Genomic DNA, 18,794 nt, shown 5'->3' on the forward strand with positions numbered 1-18,794 from the left:
CAGCACTACTATTTGATCAAGTCTGCTGTCAGCACTTCTTTAGCTCTACTGCTTGAACAAGGTTACTATCAGCGCTTCTTCAGCTCTGCTACTTTAACAAGGCTGTTGCCAGTGCCTCTTCAGCTCTGCTGCTTGAACAAGGCTGCTGCCAGCGCCTTTTCAGCTCTGCTGCCAGCGCTTCTTTAAATTTACATGCGCATTAAAACATTTGCTGAAAATCAACGCATCATCAAAACTATGTCGTATTAATTTTAATTATCCTAAGTCCATTTTAATCAATTAAATCATTTTTTCATAATTCAACTTAATTAATGGTTTTCCTTTTAATCTTAATTTAATAAATTTCCCCTTTTTATTTTTTTAACTTAATCTAACAATTTTCCTCTTTTTAATGATGTTAAAACTAAGTTTTATAAAAACAAAAAAAAAACTGAAGGTAGATTTATATATATATATATATAAATACGAATAAGCAAAATATTCAGAGTATTAAAAATCCCCCCTTTTTAATTTCTTCCTCCTCGTCTAGGCTTCCCCCTTACTCCTCTGCCTCTTTTACTGCTTTCCCCCTTTTATAACATCAACATCCTCTATTCTATTATCTACTACTTTCTTAAGGAAGTTAGTTACTTCGGCAATTTGCATGCCCATAGTATCAATCTTCGTAGAGAGCTTCCTATTGTTGTTGCCGATGAAATTAGTCAAAACACTTTTGAGCTTGGTCATTGATTCTTTGATGATAGTGACATCAATGTTACTCTTTGTGACCTAACTAAGGACTTTAGCTTGATCGGATGATGACGAGGCCAATGCAGTCGATGTACCTCATGCCTGCTCCTTAAGGGATTCCATTTCCCCAATAATTATTTTAATACTCTATTGCAGAGGAACAATGGTATCATGTATGATGTTGCACAGATCCATCATTCCTAAAGATGACTCTTCTAGAGAATGATGAGTCGACTATTCAAGTTGGGAAACAACTGGTAGAATCTGTAGAGGAATGGCCTGTGCACTATCCTGAATGTCAAATGGCTTCGGATCTTTTGAATTTGGGGAAGATCGAGGAGACAATACATGTATTAGCGCTTGAGATGAGAAGTGAAGCTTCTAAATCTCTACACAAATGCCTTTGATAATCCCAGTTGCTTCTACAGAGGGACTGGATGCAGCCGGAAAGAGTTGTTTCTCAATCGAGAAGGATTGTTGCTCGTTTTAAGAGGGATGCTTCTTGACAGAGGGACTGAGTTGTGGTTCAAAATCTGAAGAGATCTGCTACATAGCAGCCTGGGAGAGCTGCTTCTCAGGAGCAAGGAAGGATGGTTGTTCAGCAGCTTGGGAGAACTGCTGCTCAACATCTAACAAGAAGTGTTGCTCAGTATCTTGAGAGAGATGATGCTCTAGAGCATGGGAGATCTTTTGCAATGCAACTAAAGAGAGTTGTTTCTCAGTCACAGGGAACAAGAACAACATATTTTTGACATAGGTTGCTCTTCGACATCTTGGCTTCTTGGCACTTCCAAAGATGGAGAGGCCAGAGAACTCCCTCTTGATTCAATCTCAACACCCCTGGAGGACTTAGTACCATGTAGGATTGACATAAAATTTGAGCTGAAAGAATCCAAGATCTCTTGCAGCTTTTCATTGGCTCTTACATCCAGCCATGTTGTTCTCTCAAGTGGATCGTAACTTTCCTATCTTACACGAAGGATTGGGTGTAGAACACCTCCTCTAACATTGGCAGTAACTAATTTTCTCCTCTTAAGAGCTTCATGAATGTCTCTAGTGCATGACCACTTCAAGATCGAGTTCTCCAGAAATATCAGCGCCTTAAATTTCTTCTTATGATCGGCACTAAGAAAATTTTTAGAAAACCTCTTGTGGAGCCTTTTAGTGCTCTATTTATCGAAGAGTCTCAGCCTCTTCGTCGTTGTATTCTCAACCTCCTCCATAACTAGATCGATGGTTCGTTGTACGTGGAGGGAGCAATAGGAACAAAGACCGCAAGATTTTTTTCCTTTTCCTGCAACTTCGGCAGGTTGTGCAGTAGTAGGGACATGTTCTCTAAATATAATACCTATAGCATCATGAACTCTTGCTATGAGAACTGCTGGAGAGATATTCGTTGAGGGAGCAGCTTCTACAGGAGATGTTGTTGTTGTATTTTCAGCATTCCTAATAGTTGACTCTACAGCATGTGTTTCAGCACAAACACCAGCAGACACAACAGTTGGTGCTTCAACAAGAACTTCAGCAGACGCCTCGACTAAATCCAGTTCAAGAATCACCTTAGGAGTCTCCTCTGCAATAGGGGTTTCCTCTAATCTAGCCTTCTTACCCTTGGAGACAGTCTTAGCTGTCTCTTCGATTGAATCAAGGTTTTGGCTGTTTGAGCTCGTTGTAGACTCCTAAACCATCAACTTCCTTCTTTTCCTTGGACGACGAGAGAGGGTTGAGCGTTTGGATAGAGTTATTGACTGTCCGCTCGACTACTAAGTGGATGAGTTAAGATAGGAGTCTTGCACCCCTTTCATTTTGAAAATTTATTTGTTGACCGTTTTGTTGGTCATAATCCTGTTTGGGTGGACGTTTACTCCCTTGTATAGGACCTCGAGCAGCCTACTGATCTGCATGGCAAATCTAGTGTGCTACTTCTTTGGGAACGACACCATCATTATAAGGATTGAGAAACGAATAGATGATTAATTAATTTTCATTCCCTTTGTTATCGCCACCATTATTTCGAATATGTCCTGAGTATAAGAATCAAAGGACCCTACCTTCGCCCAAAGGGATTTCAAAACAATGTCGTTGAGAAGACAGTATTCCGGCCTCAATAGATTCTTCTTTCCATGAGTCTCAACAGGAAAGGAGTCGTTTAAGAAGACCGTTTGCATTTCCTTGATCGTATCGGCCGGAATATGGTTAAAAATTGATATCCCTTCCGTCGAAAGCACAAAATATTGAGCAAACAGCTCATCTAAAATAATAACATAAGCGCCTTTCACGGTGCACTGAATCGTGTCTCTGATTCTCCTTGCTGAGGAAAAGAACTCGCGAACCTTAGGTTCGTGAACTGTGAATGGTCCCCTAAGAAACTTCCTTAGACCGGAAGCTTTTAGGGCTTAAAATATTTCCAACATCTTCGGCATCCCTAGGTTGTAGACGGATTCGAAATCTACCTACATAGTATTTTGTGCAAAAGAAACCATTGCAGATTATTAGGGTTTGAGAGGGTGAAGATGAAGAAAGCTGGGATTCTAGAGAAGATAGACACCTTTAGGGTTGTAAATGGCAAATAGGAATATAAATCGGTTTAGGCATGTTGGTCACACTTTATAGAACATGATAGACACGTGTCTTCATGTTATTTATTTTAAAAATAAATTTATTTTTTAAAAAAATCTTATTAAAAAATGTGACCGTTCATTGTCTAAAGAGGAATGAAACCACAGCGTATTAATAAGATTAAAATAATTGTTCCACTCATCTTAAGACGCATCGTCTGATATACACTAATACAATCGACTAACTGTATTGTCCGCATGACTTGCCTTTTAGCTTAATATCACTACTATGTTGAAGGTGAGTTTCTGACGCACAACAACAGTTGTGTGTCGACAGTAGACTCCTATCAGCTTAGTGTCATTACTATGCTGGAATTCCAAATTGCTTAAGCACAGCCTCGTGTGATGTACAGTGTCATCAGCCGACTCTTCTTTTAGCATGGTTGGAGACAATATTTTCAACATGTCTAGCTTATCAGTTGTCCGATAAATTCTCCTTAAGTTTATGCATCATTAATTAATTTAAATCTAAAAGACCTAAAATATTTCTAAAGTAAGAAAACTTAGTCTCGGGAAGTGGCTTCATTAAGATTTCAACTACTTGTTGATTAGTGGGAACGTATTCCAGTGAATACAACATCGGATTATATGTGATTACGATAGTGCTGGTGTTGTCACAGAAGATAGGAGACTCGTCTGCCTGAATGCCAAAGTCATTCAACTGTTATTTAATCTACAATAACTAAGCACAACAGCTACCTGCATCAAGATATTCTTCTTTTACTATAGACGTGTCAATAGATGTCTGCTTCTTGCTGAACTAAGAGATCAAACGATCACCAATGAACTGACACGTTCCACTGGTGCTCTTCCTATCAATCTTACAATCTGCGTAGTCTGTATCAGACTAACTAATTAAGTTGAAACTGGAATCCTTCAGATACCACAGTCCAACACATTGAGTTCTCTTCAAATATTTTAAAATACGTTTAGCAGATATGTAGTGAGATTGTTTAAGATCAGCCTGAAATCTTCCACACACGCCGACAGTAAATAGAATGTTTGGTCGGCTTGCTATTAGATGGAGTAGAGAGCCAATGATCCCTCTATAAGATGTGATATCGACATCCTAGCCACCTTCATCTTTATCTAGCTTGCACAAAAAGTTCATATGAGTTTAGGCAGCTCAGCAGTTCTCCATACCGAATTTCTTCAGTAATTCATTGGTATACTTCGCTTGATTTATAAAGATTCTAGTTTCAAGTTTCTTAACTTGAAGTCCAAGGAAGAACGTCAACTCACCCATCATACTCATCTCAAACTTGTCATGCATCAACTTAGAAAACTGTTAGGATCGGTGTTGACAATAGAGACTGGGGTCTGACTATTGTTAATAGTTTACAAACTTCAATTCGATTTTAACTCTGTTAGAAGTTAAAATATGTTTCTATTTTTAGCAAATCTTCACAAACTCTTGAACAAGTTCAAGTGCGGAACAATTTGTTTGATTTGAAGTTTTAGACATATGAATGTAAATGGCAGAAAGTAAAAGAACACAAGGAGTTTTACGAATATTCGAAGATAAAACTCCTACGTCACCCCTTCTTCCTCAACAAGAAAAAATATTCACTAGAAGACTAGATTTATATAAATCTCTCGGTATTAACCTCATCCAAAAAACACGAAAATAATTCGAAGTTCTAGAATAGGTCAAGAGGGATAGATTTATATAAATATTTCGGTATTAACCTCATCCAAAAAATCCGAAAATAATTCTAAGTGTGGAAGAGGTCAATATAGAGAGATTTTTATAAATCTCTCCGTATTGATCTCATCTAAAAAAATGAAAATAATTCTAAATGTTGGAATAGGTCAATAAGGAGAGATTTAAATAACTCTCTCGGTATTGACCTCATCCGACAAATACGAAAATAATTCTAAGTGTTGGAATAAGCCAATAGGGAGAGATTTATATAAATCTTTCGGTATTAACCTCATCCAAAAAATACGAAAATAATTCTAAGTGTTGAAAGAGGTCATTAGGGAGAGATTTATATAAATCTTTCGGTATTGACCTCATCCCCAAAACACGAAAATAATTCTAAGTGTTGGAATATGTAAATAAAAAGAGATTTATATAAATATCTCATTATTGACCTCATCCGAAAAACACGAAAATAATTCTAAGTGTTTGAATAGGTCAATAGAGAGAGATTTATATAAATCTTTAGATATTAACCTCATCCGAAAAATACGAAACAAATTCAAAGTTATGGAATAAGTCAATAGGGAGAGATTTATATAAATATTTCGGTATTAACCTCATCCAAAAAACACGAAAATAATTATAAGTGTTTAAAGAGGTCAATAAGGAGAGATTTATAAAAATCTCTCTGTATTTACCTAATTTGAAAAATACGAAAATAATTTTTAAGTATTGGAATAGTTCAATAGGGAGAGATTTATATAAATCTTTCGGTATTGACCTCATACCCAAAATACGAAAATAATTCTAAGTGTTGGATAAGGTCAATAGGGAGAGATTTATATAAATCTTTCGATATTGATCTCATTCCCAAAACATGAAAATAATTTTATGTGTTGGATAAAAAGGGAGAGATTTATATAAATCTTTCGATATTGATCTCATCCCAAAAACACGATAATAATTCTCAGTGTTGGATGAGGTCAATAGGGAGAGATTTATAAAAATATCTCCCTATTGATCTCATCCCCAAAACACAAAAATATTTTAAGTGTTGGAAGAGGTCAACAGGGAGAGATTTATAAAAAAATCTCTCGGTATTGACCTCATCCAAAAAACACGAAAATAATTCAAAGTTATGGAATAGGTCAATAGGGATAGATTTATATAAATATTTCGGTATTAACCTCATCCCAAAAATACAAAAATAATTCCAAGTGTTTGAAGAGGTGAATAGGGAGAGATTTACATAAATATTTCGGTATTGACCTCAACCCCAAAACACGAAAATAATTCAATGTGTTGGATAAGATCAATAGGAGGAGATATATATAAATCTTTCGGTATTGACCTAATCTCAAAAAACACAATAATAATTCTTAGTGTTGGATGAGGTCAATAGAGAGAGATTCATAAAAATATCTCCCTATTGACCTCATCCCAAAAATACGAAAATATTTCTAAGTGTTGGAAGAGGTCAATAAAGAGATATTTATAAAAATCTATTGGTATTGACTTCATCCGAAAAACACGAAAATAATTCGAAGTTATGGAATAGGTCAATAGGGATAGATTTATATAAATATTTTGGTATTAACCTCATCCCAAAAATACGAAAATAATTCTAAGTGTTGAAAGAGGTAAATAGGGAGAGATTTATATAAATCTTTTGGTATTGACCTGTTAGATAAAATTAGACCGATTCACATAAACCTAACTTAAATAAATCTTCCATGCAGGAACAAGGAACCGGACCGGTCAAACAAAAGAACCGGCTAAAGAAAACTAGCCGGTCAAGTCAATAAACCGACCAGGAACACCTTGAAACATGACCGCACAAAGAAAGGATCGGCCAAAGCTTAAAACACTAGTAAAAAAAGGCTCAATAACGACGGTAAGAGTCGTCGGTATTGGGATATAAGTCGTCGCTATAAACAATTTGGGATAGTGAAAAAGCAGTCGTCAATCGTCGGCATTGCCCTTGTCGTTATTGCCCAAATACACATACAACGACCAATTTAGTACCGTCGCCATAAAGCCCTCTATGCCGACGACTTTCACCGTCGCCATAGAATAGTCTATAACGACCACTCTTACCGTCGCCATATAGGACTCTATCACGACCACTCCTACCGTCGTCATATAGGACTCTATCACAACCACTCTTACCGTCGCCATATAGGACTCTATCACGACCACTCTTACCGTCGCCATACAGGACTCTATCACGACCACTCTTACCGTCGCCATCGAGGACTCTATGACAACCACTTTTACCGTCGCCATAGAAGACTCTATGACGACCAATTTTACCGTCGCCATAAAGAACTTTATCATGGCCACTCTTACCGTCGCTATTAAAGACTCTATGACGACCACTCTTACCGTCGTCATAGAATGTTCTGTCATGACAACTCTTACCCTCACCATTGAGTAACCTATTTGTAATGTCAATTTTTAAAATATTAAAACAAACTAAATAATGTTTTTAAAACATAAACCAAACATAGAATATTATAAAATATTTAGTTTTAAGGTATTAATAAACCATTTCCTAACTTACCATTGAACAGTAATTATATCACAACTATTTCCTTACTACAAAAAGAAAATCGAAATTGCTTTATAGTTTTAACCAAATGACCAATTTCAAGCAAGACAATTGAGAAAGTTTCAGAAAAAAATTCATCCATTCCACTTTACACTTCAAAATGAATCCTCCTTACAGCACACAAATTGAATCTACTTCATCCACCTGAACCAAAAACAAAAGAGAATTATGCACAAATCTTACACAACTATTAGATCATTCTATTTAATCGATTCTGAACCACAAATATCAACTATATAATATTCCTTTTAAACTTATTGATACATAAATAATATCAAATCCTAATATCAGTATATCCTTCATGATCACTCTATTTATTTGATTTTTAACCATAAAAATCAACAATATAATATTCATTTTACAAATATTGATACATAAATTATCTCAAATCTTAATATCAATATAGCATTAATGATAATTATACTTGATCGATTATGAACCATAAAGATCAACTATATTAAATATACATCAAATGAGAGAAAAGGGATGTGAGAAAACCTGAGCAAAGAGAGCAATACACTGTTAACACCTAGAAAATGAATCCTCCTTATAGCACACAAATTGGATCTACTTCATCCACCTGAACCAAAAACAAAAGAGAATTATGCACAAATCTTACACAACTATTAGATCATTCTATTTAATCGATTCTGAACCACAAATATTAACTATATAATATTCCTTTTAAACATATTGATACATAAATAATATCAAATCCTAATATCAGTATATCCTTCATGATCACTCTGTTTATTTGATTTTGAACCATAAAAATCAACAATATAATATTCATTTTACAAATATTGATACATAAATTATCTCAAATCTTAATATCAATATAGGATTAATGATAATTATACTTGATCGATTATGAACCATAAAGATCAACTTATATTAAATATACATCAAATGAGAGAAAAGGGATGTGAGAAAACCTGAGCAAAGAGAGCAATACACTGTTAACACCTAGAAAATGAATCCTTCTTACATCACACAAACTGGATCTACTTCATCCACCTGAACCAAAAACAAAAGAGAATTATGCAAAAATCTTACACAACTATTAGACCATTCTATTTAATCGATTCTGAACCACAAATATCAACTATATAATATTCCTTTTAAACATATTGATACATAAATAATATCAAATCCTAATATCAGTATATCCTTCATGATCACTCTGTTTATTTGATTTTGAACCATAAAAATCAACAATATAATATTCATTTTACAAATATTGATACATAAATTATCTCAAATCTTAATATCAATATAGCATTAATGATAATTATACTTGATCGATTCTGAACCATAAAGATCAACTATATTAAATATACGTCAAATGAGAGAAAAGGGATGTGAGAAAACCTGAGCAAAGAGAGTAATACACCGTTGACACCTAGAAAATGAATCCTCCTTACAGCACACAAAAATTGGATCTACTTCATCCAACTGAACCAAATACAAAAGAGAATTATGCACAAATCTTACACAACTATTAGATCATTCTATTTAATCGATTCTGAACCACAAATATCAACTATATAATATTCCTTTTAAACATATTGATACATAAATAATATCAAATCCTAATATCAGTATATCCTTCATGATCACTCTGTTTATTTGATTTTGAACCATAAAAATCAACAATATAATATTCATTTTACAAATATTAATACATAAATTATCTCAAATCTTAATATCAATATAGCATTAATGATAATTATAGTTGATCGATTCTGAACCATAAAGATCAACTATATTAAATATACGTCAAAGGAGAGAAAAGGGATGTGAGAAAACCTGAGCAAAGAGAGCAATACACCGTTGACACCTAGAAAAGCAATCATGTCCCTTACATTTTGAGTCAATTGAGATTTCTATTATAACTGTGCTCTTATATAAATTGTTATAAAAAATTACTCTACAACTTACAAAAACAAAAGTCTTCAATATGTTTTTTTAAAATTTCCATCTTTATGAATTTAAAGTACCTATAAATAATATGAAAAATTAATTGCAATCAACCAACATAATAGTGAAAACATCACTAAAATTTATATAACAAGTTAAAATAACAAAAATTACAAAAACAAATACCTGTTTATCCATTGAACAATGAAAATTATTCATTCTTCTTGAATATCATCCAAAATGAACTCATCTATGAAATAGTTAACAAGTTAAAATAACCAAAATAATATTTCATAGGAATATAAACAATAAAATATGTAATGACATAATAGTCTGACCTATATCATGAAGCGATACACTTGGTGGCATTGATGAAGTGGGAGGCATTGATGAATTGGGTGACATAAATGACATTATAATTGCCAACCTTTTCTCAAATTCAGCTTTATCAGCCAATCTTTCATCGTGAACTGCTTTTAGTTTGGCTTCAGTTCTAGCTTCATATGCCTTTTGATGATCAGCTAACTTTTGTAATTCATTCTTAAGGGCAATATTTTCTTGGTGGAAGCTTTGTTGTGATTCTTTATTTCTCAATTGTGAAGGAAGGACTCCTCCTCCCATTTCAATCACAGATCCATGCTTTTGATGCCCAAATACCATGTCAGCTAAATTAATATTTGAAATTGACGGATTTTCTAATCTCACCGCTCGCATTTCATCCTTCAACAATATATATTGATTTTAAAAACATAAAACAAATAATAAAATATAAATAAAACATTAAATACTTACAACTTTGAGTTGTACAGTAGGATCAACGGTTTTGTCCTTTTGTTTCCTAGTCTCAAGAAAGACATCTTCAAAAGTTGGTGGATGTCCGTACCTTAATTCCTAAATACCATTAAAATAAGTAAATTATCTTCTTTATACAAGTTATAAAATAAATTTCAATTATATGTCTTACCATTTCATGTTGTACTTGTGAAAAAGGTTTGCTCCCAGAATGATGCACAAACAATACATTTTTTCTATTATTAGAATTAGTTGTGCTCATTTTCTGCAATTAATAGAATTTTATAAATTATACAAATTATTTATAATAAAAATTATTAGTATAGAAATAACCTTGAAACGATCGGTCGAGAAGCGATGTGTAATTAACCAATCCCAATCCTCTTGTAAAATTTCATGTGGTTTGTCAGCCTTAATTCTTACTAAATTACCCATGTGGGGCTTGATATGCTTCAAATTTATTTCACATCTCCAATTATCCCACAAATCGTTCATGTGTTTCAATGTGGCATCGCGATAGCTAGACATATTTTAACTATCAAATTTATCCTGAAAATATGAGTTAATTTTAGGAGTTCAATTATAAAAAACTAATCTAACAAAAAAACGTAAAATAATTTGACATAGAAGATTGTTTTTAATGTTGTAAATTTAACTCACAGTTGCCGTCTGCCACAAATGATCTATAACCGTCGGAGTTAAAAATTCCCATTTCAAAGTGCGGTGTGGAATGACTTGATTATCACGCACTGAAGCCCCTAAGTGACGAGACCACCTTTTCCTGTTTTCACAACATGGTCGGTTGTTCATCGGACTAAAAATTAGCGGTAACTTCTCTCCACTCGCCAATTTCGACAATGCCAAATTTTTATTAGTTCCTCATCTTTTTTGGAAGTAGATGGAGGTAATGCTGCATTACAAATAATTGTTACTGAATTACAAAACATATAAATACTTATTGATTAAAGAAACTTCAATTTAATATTTATACCTGATTCGGTCGTTGATTCAACATCATCAATAAGAGGTACCACATTGATCTTTGTTGTATGTTCCTCATTAGTCGATGGGAGTACTAAATTAATTGATGGTGGTACTACAGTATTCGATGGTATATGTTCCTCATTAATAGGTTGATCAGATACTACATTTTTCATTTGTTGTGTAGTACTTCTTCTTTGTAATTGTGCAACAGCGGCAGCCAAGCCAAGTGGTGGTAATGTTTTCTTCTTCTTTGCTTAAGGTCTCATCATCTCTACAATAACAAATTCAATAAACGTTTTGTTTAAATAATGAATAATAAAATATAATGCTTGATCAATAAACAATAATAATGATAATACATAAACCTTTAAAGAATATCAAATGTTTGAGTATCGAGGATTTGTATTCGTTGCAATCTTCCAACCTAATTTATTGGTATTATCTTTCACATAAAATACTTGTTTTGCTTGAGTGGCCAATATAAAAAGTTCATTTTGACTTTTCAATGTTCGGTTGCAATTTATGCTCACAAAACCACATTTATCAACTTTGATTCCTTTATCTCCAGAATGCACATCAAACCACTTGCACTTAAAAACCAGAATCCGTTTTCCACAAAGATATTGCATTTCAATAATTTCTTCCAATACTCCATAATAGTTCATTGTTTCCGTGCCATTGTTTCCAGCCACAAGAATGCCACTATTTTGTGTCTTTAAACCTTGATCATGCATTTCCGTGGTAAATTTATACCCGTTTATTTTACAATATACAAATTTCTTTGCATACAGCGTAGGACCACGTCGTAAAGTTATAAGATCTTTTGTTCTTTGACTTTCGTTTGTTAAAGATTCCACCTATTAAGTTCAAACAACGTGTTAAGTATTTTTTGAGAAACATATATGATCTTATTCAAAATTTTCAACTTACTTTATCCTTGAAAAATATGAATATTGTCTATCAACTTCATCATTTGACAAAACCTGTGTATTTAGAACACGTTTTTGCATGTACTCACTACACAAAAATTTGGATATAATTTAATCATGGTAAAAGCAATCCTTATAAAAAATGAGATTAATTGAAAAATAAGTTAATATTCATACTTGTAAAATGGTTCAGCTTCTTCACAATTTTTTAATATGTACACATGAGCTCGCTCTCGATCACCATCTTCATAAATATATGGCGTGCCTGTTGATAATTCTTCAATGGTAGAAAATATTGATAAGGATGTTTCTGGTTGATCAGAAATTTGTACTGATAAATCTTCAAAATATCTTGAGCACAAACTAATGCTTTCATTTACAAGATAACCCTCAGAAATCGAAGCTTCTGGATGTTTCTTATTTCGAACATATGTCTTCAAAATACCCATATACTGCTCTATCGGATACATCCACCTGTATTGAACAGGTCCTCCAAGCAAAGCTTCCAATGGAAAATGAATTGATAGGTGTACCATTATGTCAAAAAATGATGGTGGAAATATTTTTTCCAACTTGCAAAGTGTCAAAGTAATATCAATTTGAAGTTTTTCCAAGTCCTCTTTCTTTATTGATTTTGAACATAACATAGAAAAGAACTTTGATAGATCAACAAGGGCTTCATACACTTCATTTGGAAGTAATCCACGTGTTGCAAGAGGAATCAGGTATTCTAGCAATATGTGACAATCATAACTTTTAAGACCTGAAATATTTGATTGGCTAACACTTATACAACCTCCAATGTTTGAACAAAAACCTTCTGGCATTTTTAATCCTTTAAGAAATTGGCAAAGTTGTATTTTTCCTTTGGAGGACAATGTATAAGGAGCGATGGGATATTCAAGATTATTCCCATTGACAACAGGATGTAATGAATGTCTTATATTCATGAGCTGCAAATCGAGACGTGAATTAAGATTGTCTTTAGTTTTGCCAGGAAGATCCATAATTGTTCCAATAACACTATCACAAATATTCTTCTCAATATGCATCACGTCCAAATTATGTCTCAATAATAATGATTCCCAATAAGGCAACTCAAAAAAAATACTCATCTTATTCCAATTATCACCCCGACTTCCATGAATTATTTTTGTCTTTTTAGTAGCGTCCTTACTCAAGATTATACCTTTCAAATCTTGTACTTGATGTAAAATATCTTTTCCTGATAATAATTCAGGTGCCTTTCTAATTTCAATCGTACCATCGAACAAATCTTTTTCTTTTCGAAATTTGTGGTTTTCTGAGAGAAAACGCCGATGACACATGTAACACTCTTTACGACCATTTATCAATCTCATTGAGATGGTATTTTTATTACAGTAAGGGCATGCTAACTTTCCTTTTGTACTCCAACCAGATAAATTTGCGTATGCAGGAAAATCATTAATCGTCCATAATAATGCAGCTCGCAAAGTAAAATGTCGTGAAGTTGATGCATCAAATGTTTTTATTCCAGTTTTCCACAACTCACTCAACTCATCTATCAAAGGTTGTAAATAAATATCAATTGCATCTCCAGGACTATCTGGACCAGGAATTAGCATTGATAAAATGAAATTAGATGATTGCATGCATATAGTTGGTGGTAAATTATAAGGAATAAGGATCACAGGCCAAATACTATACGATGTTTTTCCATTTGCAAATGGTTGAAACCCATCATTTGCGAGACCAAGTCTCAAGTTACGAGGCTCTAAGGAAAAATCTTTATAATTTTCATCAAATGATTTCCATGTCATAGAATCAGCCGGATGTCTCAAAATATCATCATCAACTCTTGTATCCTTGTGCCATCTCATTAAATGAGCGGTTTTTGAGCACATATATAACCTTTGTAGCCTTTGTGTTAGTGGAAAATAACGTAACACTTTATTTGGGATTGTTTTTCCATTGACTTTCTTTATAGTTGCTCCACTAGAATTGTCAACTTTCAATCTAGATAATCCACAGATTTTACAAGATTGCAAATCCTTATGCTCTTTCCGAAATAGCATACAATTATTTTTGCACGCATCTATATTTTCAAAAGAAAGACCAATATCCCTAATAAACTTCTTACACTCATAATATGAATCTTGAAGATTAGAATTTTCAGGTAATATTTCATCTTTCAACAATTTTAACAACATGTTGAAAGATGTATTTGTCCATTGTCCAGCATTCTTGAGGTGAAGTAACTTAAGTAATGTTGACGATTTTGAAATTCTTGATCCTTGGTACAAAGGTTCTTTGGAATCATTTAACAAACTAAAAAAAGCTTTAGCTTCCTCATGTGGTTCTTCACTATCATTACCACGATTTGAATCTTCTACATCGTTATCACTGTCTTCATCATTATCACCCTCTAATTCATCATTATCATCCTCTAACTCATCATTATCAGCCTCTACTTCATCATTATCACCCTCTAATTCATTATTATCACAATCTTCATAACTTCTAGATCGCTTTTCTCCATGACAATACCAAAATGTATAACTTTGTCTTATTCCATACACAATCAAGTGACTTTTCACGATGTCTCTATCCAAGTAACTTCTATTCCCACATTTAACACACGGACATGAAATGTTACTTGTTCTACCCGATCTCTCAGAAAAGTCCAAAAAAGAATTAACCCCTTGAATATATATTTGACTATCTCGATGTTGACGTGCAAGATTCATCCATGTTTTATCAGGTGTATGCATTCTACAAATAAATTATAATATCATTTTCACGTAAAACTCTTTACAAAAATTTGAATTATTTATGACAATTCAAATTCAAGAGTTTATGAAAACTAACACAAAATTCCACACGCTTTGTTATGTGGGTCAACAATTGTCTATCATAATTATTCCTAAATCTATCAAATGAAAGATAAGATGGTAAAAGTTGATACCTGAGATTTGATGAATTAATGATCAACACGCGAGAACTCTGAAAAATTTTCAACGACAAGAATGAAGATGGATACCTCAAAATACTATTAAGACATTAGGAAATATAAATAATTAAAAATCATTTATAAATGACAAAATAAAGTGGCGTGAACATAGCAATGTTTAATCAATAAAAAAATCCCAACGACAAAAATGATAATAAATACCGTGATATCTTTTTTCCTTTTAGAATAGGGGCGATAACCAAACAACCCAGAGTTCTATATATCCTTTTCTTATTAACTAAATTCAGCTGAAAGTTTTTACCCACTTCAAAGTATTTAAACTTTATTCTATTCAATGCAATAACCCCTTGAATCCGGTTAACTACAATTTTAATAATTCTCATATTCCTTAGGTTAACCACTCATCATCCTACCAGAATAAACTTACATCAAAATCATGGAATATTTAAGGAAATATTTGATTGTCATGTCATTGATTCTGCTAATGATAAAACATAGGCATGATAGAACAGGGAAATAAGTAGATTATAGTACTATGGTCCTTCTCTAATAAAATCAAAACAAAATTGTTCAAGAAGAAACTAAAAGATGTGTTAAAAATGTAGGATTCATTCAAGAACCTAACTATTAGTGAACATTATGTATTATAGTAACTTTGATGGGGATTGTTTAAACTTTTAGGTCTTCCTCCTTAGGAGGAGATGACTACATATAATTTTAATACATTTCTCATTGTTTTTAATTTATTTGTATTGAAATGGCCCACCTACTAATGATGTAAACATTTGAAGAAAAAACAAAAAATAATCAAGAGAGAAACAAACATGACAAAAATGAACATAAAATAAAGAATGGAACAAGTACCTGCACACTATTTCAAACCTCACTTTTTATATTTCAACCTGCAAATATATGAAAGTGGATTAGTTAAGTTCTCACTAAAGAAATGGAATTTTAATATAGAGTTTTAGACTATCATAGAAGTGTTATAAATCTGTTTAACTACAAAATTATATATAAATATTTCATAAAAAGCAACCCCATACTACAAAAATTAGTTAAGTTCTTCAAGATTTTACAGGTATTTGTGTTGTTACATAAATAATCATGACATTTTAATTAAGTTTTATTAGTTATTAAAAATGATGCTAGTTCATCCACATTAATATAGAAACACAATTATATGTCATAGAAATCTTAAAAGTGATGTTTCTTTTTGTCTTATTTTCATCTCAATAATTGTTTTCATCAATGACCATAACTACAAAAGAAGAAGACCTAGTTCACCATGACTAGATTATTCATGCTAGAAAATCTTGAGATTTTGGCAAATGGGATCAATATTCGCCATCCAGATTTCCTATTTCTAGAAATTCCATCAATTCGTCAAATTCAAACTACAAAACGAGAAGTAAGAATGTCCAACTAAGAATCCCTCCAATTTTGAAAGGGTTTCCCTACAAGCAATGTCCTAAGGATTCCCTGGACAGTTTCTTCTAAAATAAACTAATTGTATTTGTTCCTTTATTTATATCAATTTATTTTAATCAAACAAACTGACATGTATCATCATGACTATTGAACATGTAAAGAAATTACCCAATGACTATGGAATTGGTACTACTAGTACTAGGAATGAGGTAATATAGAGTGTTTTTCATTAAATTTATGTTGAGAACGATGTGTGTAACAAAATGAAATGTAGGATTTGGATCTGGATACTGTAAAAAGAGCATATCAATGAGTTTTACTATATTTACATCCAAATAAGTTACAGTAGAAATGTAGTGCTCTTCATCAAATGTACATTGCAGAAAAAGTCTTCAAGATTTTACAGGTGTTTATTTGTGTTGTTATATGAATAATCATGACCTTTTAATCATTTTTGTCAAGAAACAGGGAGAAAGAGCTGTTGGAATCGCGGAGCCAAAGTAAGCAGTAATTGAAAGCATGTTTGAAGAATGATATCATTGGTATAAAGCCTGATTAGTATCAGAGTAATAACTTACTAATTCATCTATGTGAGTGAAAAGAAGGCAAGTAGAGTAGTTATCGATTCTTTTAGTAGAAAATAAAGGAACTAATGCAAAAAAACAAATACAATTTGGCATGAACAATGATACAAGTAATAACTTACTAATTCATCTATGTGAATGAAAATAAGGCAAGTATAGTAGTTAATCATTCTTTCAGTAGAAAATAAAGGAACAAATACAATTCGGTATGAATAAAGCTATAAGAGGACATTCATTTCGTCAAATTACCTAAAGAAAACTCTGGAAAAGAACATTGACTTTGAACTAGTTAATAGTCGGATCTCAGATCAGAAGTTCTCAAATTACCTAAACCCTAAAACATATCAGAAATAAGACACAATTACACGCACGAAACTCACCAGAGACCTGATGACAATTCCTCGTACACTATCTTCTTGACGTCAATGAAGCGGTGGTAGTCATAGAACGCCGACTTCTGAATGATGTTCTCCTCTGGTAACTGATCCAAAGATCGATGTGGGAGCAGTAGGGAGAGGGAGCGGGTGGCGGGAGCTGAAATGAAGGTCGGAGAGAATGGACCCCAAAATTTCTTGTTTTTAATTTTAGGATAAACCCTTAAAAGGGCCATTGATCTTTTATCAAAATTGAAATTCTTCCTTAAAACTTAAGGATAAAAAAATTCAAATGATGCAACTTCTTCCATGTAACACAACCATATATACCGGGAAATTTGATGAAATGGCCCTCATAAGTGGCTTAATTCCAAAAAAGGCCTGCGTCTGCTAATGTTTGCAAAATGGGCCTTTTTGCCCTGCGAAATGTCCATTTTATCCCTGTAATTGCACTTACTCGAATTACACTTACGCGAATTACACTTACGCGAATTACACTTACGCGTATTACACTTACGCGAATTACACTTACGCGTAATATGTAATATGCGTACATTGAAAGACGCATATTACATATACGCGCATTATGTAATATGCGTCTTTCATACTATATAAAGCGCCTAATTTTGACCCTCATTTTAAATCTCCAATTTTTAGGGTTCCGACTCTCTCTCAAACCCTATCCCCTTCGATCCCGCTGCTCCGCTAAGGTAAGACATTCTCGTCTCAATGCCTTCTTATGTATTCTAGGATTTTGAGTATTATCCCAGTGCTATTATGTTGGATGAGGATTTAGGGTTTTAAGTAAATCTTACAAGTTTATCTATGTAAATGACAATCAACAACACATGGGTTTGTACTTCATTGATCTATGGAAGCAGAAGTTAAACATTTCGACGGATATGGAAATTGAAGAGGAGAATCCGACGGAGCTTAACACTCTCATCATCGGTAGAGGATTCGCTAGCGTAGGCAGATTGATGGATGGAGTAGGCAGAAAGTCAGATTGGACGATGAACCATGAATTCAATGCTCATTTATATTAAAAACATGCTCTTTCATTTTGTCTTCCATCTTCCATTGATGATGAACCTATTCCTATTTTGATCTTCTAGAAGGTGCATCCATATATTTTCTGCCAAATTTTCCTTTTGTTGCAATTAAGTAAATAACTTAACATATGGATTAATTACTATGGTACACATTTTCCATTTCCTGGTTTTT

At 33.1% G+C, this 18,794-nt stretch overlaps 2 protein-coding genes across 2 annotated transcripts; both read right to left on the bottom strand.

Annotated features, from left to right (window-relative positions):
- Positions 1-9,752: 9,752 nt before the first annotated feature.
- On the bottom strand, positions 9,753-17,731 carry LOC124915340. The gene is made up of 9 exons (XM_047456037.1): positions 17,577-17,731; positions 16,046-16,083; positions 15,176-15,213; positions 11,307-11,570; positions 10,976-11,225; positions 10,649-10,864; positions 10,488-10,580; positions 10,316-10,414; positions 9,753-10,243 (listed from the first exon to the last, which is right to left on the bottom strand). The coding sequence occupies exons 6-9, from the start codon at positions 10,841-10,843 to the stop codon at positions 9,815-9,817; spliced, it is 816 nt and encodes a 271-aa protein (XP_047311993.1). The 5' UTR covers positions 10,844-10,864; positions 10,976-11,225; positions 11,307-11,570; positions 15,176-15,213; positions 16,046-16,083; positions 17,577-17,731; the 3' UTR covers positions 9,753-9,814.
- On the bottom strand, positions 12,393-14,981 carry LOC124914407. The gene is made up of 2 exons (XM_047454949.1): positions 13,418-14,981; positions 12,393-12,958 (listed from the first exon to the last, which is right to left on the bottom strand). The coding sequence occupies exons 1-2, from the start codon at positions 14,979-14,981 to the stop codon at positions 12,393-12,395; spliced, it is 2,130 nt and encodes a 709-aa protein (XP_047310905.1).
- Positions 17,732-18,794: the final 1,063 nt, after the last annotated feature.

The sequence above is a fragment of the Impatiens glandulifera genome, chromosome 9 (assembly GCF_907164915.1).
Source record: "Impatiens glandulifera chromosome 9, dImpGla2.1, whole genome shotgun sequence".
NCBI lineage: Eukaryota > Viridiplantae > Streptophyta > Magnoliopsida > Ericales > Balsaminaceae > Impatiens > Impatiens glandulifera.